Genomic DNA, 6,038 nt, shown 5'->3' with positions numbered 1-6,038 from the left:
AATATTAGTTACTTTGCTATATTACACATCTTGCAGCATAAAAAATGCAAGTGAAATTAATTCAAGACTCGAAGCAAGTTAATTTCTTCCTCCAGATCCAAAGCCCTCTTCTCTCCATCTATTTCACTTTACAAAGACATTTTGAATTCGTATCTGCCAGGGGTACATTCTTGTAATGTGCGTTGCAACTCGGCTACCTCAATGACGTGTAGCAGACACTTTTCGCACTCCCTCATTCCCCGCAAACGGAATACTATATGTTTTAATTGTTGATTGTTGGTTTTCCAATTCTAATGTTTTAAAGTCCTTGATATTCGTATCAGGGTATCCTTTTCCTAAACTACACAGAATGTTTGTGATTTTATGTTTTCAACATTCAATGTAGAAATCAGCCGGTAAAATTGTATACTTACATATAGAGTTCTTACAGCGAACAAACACGTGTCTTTTCGACAGGAACATTCAGTAGCAGTACTCTCTTTTAGATTGAACCTATATCATTTTCATGTTAACATGTCTCCGTTACTCAAATCATGAAATTTTAATTTTTTTTTCGAAGCTATATATCTCCTTATTTTAATACGTGTTCTTATTTACTTTGTTAATTTGTTTAGAGAAACAATATAATTGCGATGGTAAAAATTGTTTTTTTCTGATGTAGAGCGGCGGGAAAATTTAACCTAGTACTTCCTACTAATATGTTATTACCGGTGATTTAATTTTAGGAAGTATTGCTTATTGGTATTTACATCAAGTCAACTTATTTATGAAGACCTAATTAATAATTTTAGTCTTTGTTTTGAAAGATATGTTACATAATAGTAGTTTTATCCATAGAATAATTGGCTCGTGTTATTTTGTGTCGACGAATAGCACACGTATATACCGGGTGGATAACTGCAATATTCACTTAAACTTCACAAGAAAACCCTTAATCAACAAGGAAAGCATATCTGTATTCACAATTTTCACTGTATACTAAGTGTACAAGTAACGATACCGAATATCCGTACATTTTGAAGAACAAACTAAAACAAATCATAAACCGTAGTTCAAGAAAGGGACATATAATTTTGCTGTTTTACTTTATTTGAATTTCTGGAGTGGCCTTAATTGTTTGATCGTCCACAGTTTTTCTTAGCAGTATATGATATTAACCTGGTCCGATAATCATTTCCATCCAAGGTAACATTACCAGTTCCCTCGGACATTTATTTGTAATTTAAAAAGTTAAGAAGCACCATCCTGAAACACTTATAGTTAGTGGTGGTACCAGGTGTCCGGAATAGTTAAGCGTATCCTGGCATGTTACACCCGTTACTGACAGTAGTAAGGGATACAGTATAGACCACTTTGGAAGTTAGGGGGTCTTTTTTTACTTTTTTTCACATGCTAGGGGGTCTCATTAACTAGCTTCTCCCATTGGTTCATTTAAATGCCGCAAGGGATATTGGGATAGCAATGTGCTTACCTGATTGGTCAGTTGCTTAATATATGCAAAAATGAGGGTATATAAGTTCTGAGAGGGCCATCTAAGGGCCAGTCTTGCTCTAGAAGTCCCATCCTCAACAACAACAACAACTCAACTCTTCATAACCATGGCAACTCCGATACTGTCACCAAGACTACTGGAAGAGGGATGGCGCAAGTGCTATTCAGTGAAGGCAGAACTGCCATACTACTTCAACGTTAAGACTAACACCAGTGTCTGGACAATGCCCACCGTCTCTGACCAAGATGAGAGGTATGCTGATGTTCCAGGAAGGAAGAGCCCCGACTTGCCAGAGCCTTCTCAGGAAGTGCCCCTGCCTCATAAGACTCCGTCCAGTCAGCCATCAGCAGCTGCTTTGGTCCCTCCACCTTCCAAGCCTGGCACCACCAGTCAAGCAGGTGAGAGACAATTGAGATTTCTTCTGCGTGACACAGAGACATCAGCTCGGATTGTGAATGTGCAGATGTTCAAGGGAAATGTGTACGTGGGGATACGTGAATTCTTCAAGAAACCTGACACTGGAGAACTGATACCGACAAAGAAGGGCATCAATTTGAATTTGGATCAGTGGAGTCGATTGAAAAGTATTGTGCAGAGTATCGATGAGGCTGCCAAGACACTGACGTGCAATTGACCTGGTACTCACAGAACCGTCTTTCATCCCTTTTTCAGAGCCTTCCTTCAGCGATATGCCAAATGACTTGGACAGGAAAGTAGCAAGGAGAGTGGCAAAATATGTCTACGCCAAGTTTATCCTGGACCAAGTCAATGCCATCATCAACGAAAACTGTGAGGGGTGCCGAGAAGACTACCCATCTCAGAGAGACCATGAGTGCCTGTACTATGGCGATACCCCTGCAGGTCAACGAGAAGTCATCAGCAAATACTTTACGGATGCTGCCAAACGAATCAACATGCTGGCTGTGCAGAAGTCTATTCTTGCCATGGCTGAACTGTGCTACATCACCCTGGATCATAATGCCCCCCTTGGATTACTTGATCTTGATGACCTGTTGGAGTTGTTGTACTACCGCTGGAGTGAAGACCCTGAAAGATGTTTTGAAGCCCTATCGGACAGTCTGTCTATGTATGGAATGGTCTTGTGCAACGACATGATCACTGCAGTTTGTTCCACATTTAGTTCTGCAAGCAGTTAATCATTTCAATTTCCTTCAATTTATAAATGTGTTTTTTCTTCGGACATTACAAGTTTGCCAAGGACACTGAAAGACACTTGCAATAAAAAGTGTTGTGTTTCATGTTTTTTGCCTTGTTAAATTTTGTTAACTTTGAGAAAATAAAATTTACTGTTATTGTTTAAAATGAAAAACCAATATCTTGTCCGTCTATACTCTTTGTGAGCTAGCGAAGTATGATTGTGTTATGAATGAGTATGATTGATTGCCCCTCCCCTTCCCCTCCCCCTTTATACCAATCATCCTTGAGAGAGACAGAAAAAAAAACCAAAGACACACATGCTTTGTATTTTCAATTGAACAAGTTTGAAAATTTATTGAACACCAACAGGAAAGCCAACATCAGAACTAGTAACAATGTAATGAATATGACTTCTAAGTCAAACGAGTCTGTAAAAAGTTAACATCATAAATGTCAAAATCAACACCAGTCAATTTTTCAATGAAATCATTCACGAGAAAGTCATTAAAAGTCAAGTCCTCTGTAAACTGCTTCACAATGTTCGACATGGACCATCCCCGGCAACGATGTAGCAGATAGTAAAGGACATATTGTCCACACACTGAAGAAAGGGGTCCCTGGAGCTTTTGTCTGTTATAGATCCAGTCGAGAGAGTTCCTGTTGAGGAATGCCTTGAAAGGTGTCCTGTTGGGTGGACGTCCGTACGAATCGAAATATTCACCATGGTTGCTATCGGCAAAGTAGAAAGCCACCCAGTGTTTCCCTGGTTGGGTACTTGGGTCCACATTGGCCACAAAGGCAGCAGGATAGGATTTTAGTCTGGTCTTAGGCAATCGGTCTGATGGTTCCACCCCGCCAAAAGATGATGCAGTGTATCGATCTGTACTCAAGATCTCTTTCAACTTTAACGTGTCCATCTTTCACTTCAGTCGAGGAATCAACTTCAGTAATCAAAGAGGACGTTGCGGTCTCTGTCGATTTCAATGATGTTATCCAGTTCGCCATACACGAGTAAATTCACAGTATTTGGCAGGGCTTGTCTGAACTGCAGTTCGATGCCCAGGTTTCCTTCTTTGACCAGGTTCAAATGTCCTCCGTCAGCAGACAAGTCCGATGTGAGATCAAATGCAAACAGTGTGTATCCATTGTCGTATTCATAGTGATTGATGTTGATTCCTTCATCCCTGCCTATTTTATCAGTCCCAGTAAACAGGGAATAGTAGGCCATGATGAATGATTGACCACCAGCTTGGGTGAAGTCCAGTTTCAGGGGTTTGCTCGGAACTTGCTTTCCACTGACATTAAGGACCAGCGACGTCATGTCGTAATGTTTGAAGTTGAAAGGATTTTTCTTGTATGAACCGTTGAAGGCATCGTTGTCCACCAGACCCAAGACCACGCGTTTAGGTAGTTGTCCCAGAAAGATGTGGTCTTTGTTGAAGGACATGGTGCCTCCAGGAATAGACAGAACCTTCATCACACAACGATGTATGGGATACTTGGACGGTCCCTGCTTTAAAGCTTCTGCATGGCCCAGCTGTACCGATGGACTGAGTTTTATTTTCCTGATCAGTAGTGTGGCTTCGGTGACTACAGCTTTGAAGCCTGGATTTTCTGCAGAGCTCACAAGGGAGAAGGCATTCTTGCTTCTATTGAGTTTGAGACGTAATTCGACACCATTCATTAGATACTTGGGCTGAAAGAAGAGATCCGAATGGATGGGTCCTACCATATCGACAACTTTACTGCCCGACGTGAAGGCATATCGGTTTTTCAGTCCCTTGTTCACTTCTCCACCTTCTTTAGTGGGGTCCACTTCATCCATTTTCAAGTGAAAGTCCTTGAAGAAGAGGGCTGAACCGATATGGGTTTCTTTGGCCTCCTTACCATAATTCAACAAGGTCTCCAACATCGCTCGGTAGGGGTAAGTAGGGGAAGGGTTGGATATCATTTTGCCATTGAGGTGTACATCCACCTGGCTGAACAGTGAATGGAGCCACAAGTTGACGGGGCCCACTGCTGCATCTGCACCGAGGTTAGTACCATCAACTTTTGTAATCTTGGCCTTGATCAGAAGGAGTGTCGAGGACAGATCGATGTAGTCTTCCCCTGAACCCGAAATCACAAATTCGATGGGTCCCGATTCCACAATGTGGGTCAGGGGATGCACTTCTTCCCATTGTCCCTCTTCCACACTAGTCTGCGTTGGAGGAACTGTGAACAAGTCAAGTTCACTCTTGGTGCACTCGCAGGAGTGTTCGTGAAGAAATGCCATGTTAGTCAAAAATGTCAGGAGATCTTCTCTTTCGCTTGGCTTTGGAGGAAATGACTCTTCGTTTCGGAGTTTTACGTTTTATACTACCGCCGCCTTGGGGAACTGAGTATCTGGAACCCCTGCTTGCCATCAACTGTTTCCCGGCTTCCACCAACCGTCGTTTTGCCGAGTGCTTGATGTTACGTCCACTGAGTGCATCCCCTGCAATGTTGAGTCCCGTTTTCAACATCTGTCTCCCTAGGACTTTCGCACCTTGTTTGAGCAGTGGTGTGGCTGCACGGAAGAGGCCTCCCAAAATACCGCCCAAGCCATAGCCTCTCTGCATGGCTGCCCCCTGGAATGATGCTCCATTTCCCACCTGATCCAAATAAAACTTCTTGTATGTGGCCGGATTGCTTTCATAGATTTTCCGTCGATACGGCATGGTTCAGGCTACAATAGTGTAGGGCGTCGTTTTCTGAAGGCTAGTGTCACGATCACTTTCCCACCTTGAAATGGCACTTTCTGACCCGTGTCGTCTCTTATGTAGACTTCTACCGTATCAAATTCGCGGTTTCTCAGGGAAAGAAAGTATGGAGTGTGGAAGGTGCGGTTGATCATCTGTCCATGGATCCCTTCCACATTTTCTATTCTCAACAGGGGTGCAAAGGTATCTCCCACCAACTGGTCGTCCACTAGGTCGCAATACACATACAGAGAAGAGAGGTTTCGAACACTGAACATGAAAGGTGCATCGTTCTTCTGCCTCAAGATGGTATTGGGATAAAATCCCATGATTTCAGCCAGACCTGGTAGAAAGTAGAGGCTGGTACCCTCACTCACATCAGCGGTTACTTTTCTTGATACTGGGTCGAAAGTCAACTGGATGTTGTCGGGTAAACCTTGCTCTCTCAGAGTGGTCAGTATACTTCCAAAATCATCGTAGTAACCTGCAGGTATTTTGACAAGTGTTTTTCTATGGTCTTGAATTTCGTACGCCAGCACGTTTCTGCCCTCGACCACATTGTACCAAGAGAAAGGGTAGTGTATGTCCATCAAGGCTACTTCCCAGTTGCCCCGCAGAGAAATGTGTTTGGGTAATTTCACAGTGTAGCCTGTCACTGCATTGTCTGG

The 6,038-nt window shown here is 42.8% G+C and overlaps 2 protein-coding genes across 2 annotated transcripts; one reads left to right on the top strand and one right to left on the bottom strand.

Moving 5' to 3' along the window:
- The first annotated feature begins 1,331 nt into the window (after window positions 1–1,331).
- Window positions 1,332–2,822, top strand: LOC139132520 (uncharacterized). Its single transcript, XM_070698834.1, has 2 exons — window positions 1,332–1,890; window positions 2,165–2,822. Exons 1-2 carry the CDS (start codon window positions 1,599–1,601, stop codon window positions 2,647–2,649), a joined length of 777 nt encoding a protein of 258 aa, XP_070554935.1. The 5' UTR covers window positions 1,332–1,598; the 3' UTR covers window positions 2,650–2,822.
- A 771-nt stretch (window positions 2,823–3,593) lies between these two features.
- On the bottom strand, window positions 3,594–4,925 carry LOC139133560 (uncharacterized protein F54H12.2-like). Its single transcript, XM_070700289.1, has one exon. The coding sequence runs from the start codon at window positions 4,923–4,925 to the stop codon at window positions 3,594–3,596; it is 1,332 nt and encodes a 443-aa protein (XP_070556390.1).
- Between the last annotated feature and the right edge of the window lie 1,113 nt (window positions 4,926–6,038).

This window comes from Ptychodera flava, chromosome 5 (genome assembly GCF_041260155.1).
Source record: "Ptychodera flava strain L36383 chromosome 5, AS_Pfla_20210202, whole genome shotgun sequence".
In the NCBI taxonomy this organism is placed as follows: Eukaryota; Metazoa; Hemichordata; class Enteropneusta; family Ptychoderidae; genus Ptychodera; species Ptychodera flava.
This window is presented reverse-complemented; position numbering and strand designations above follow the sequence as displayed.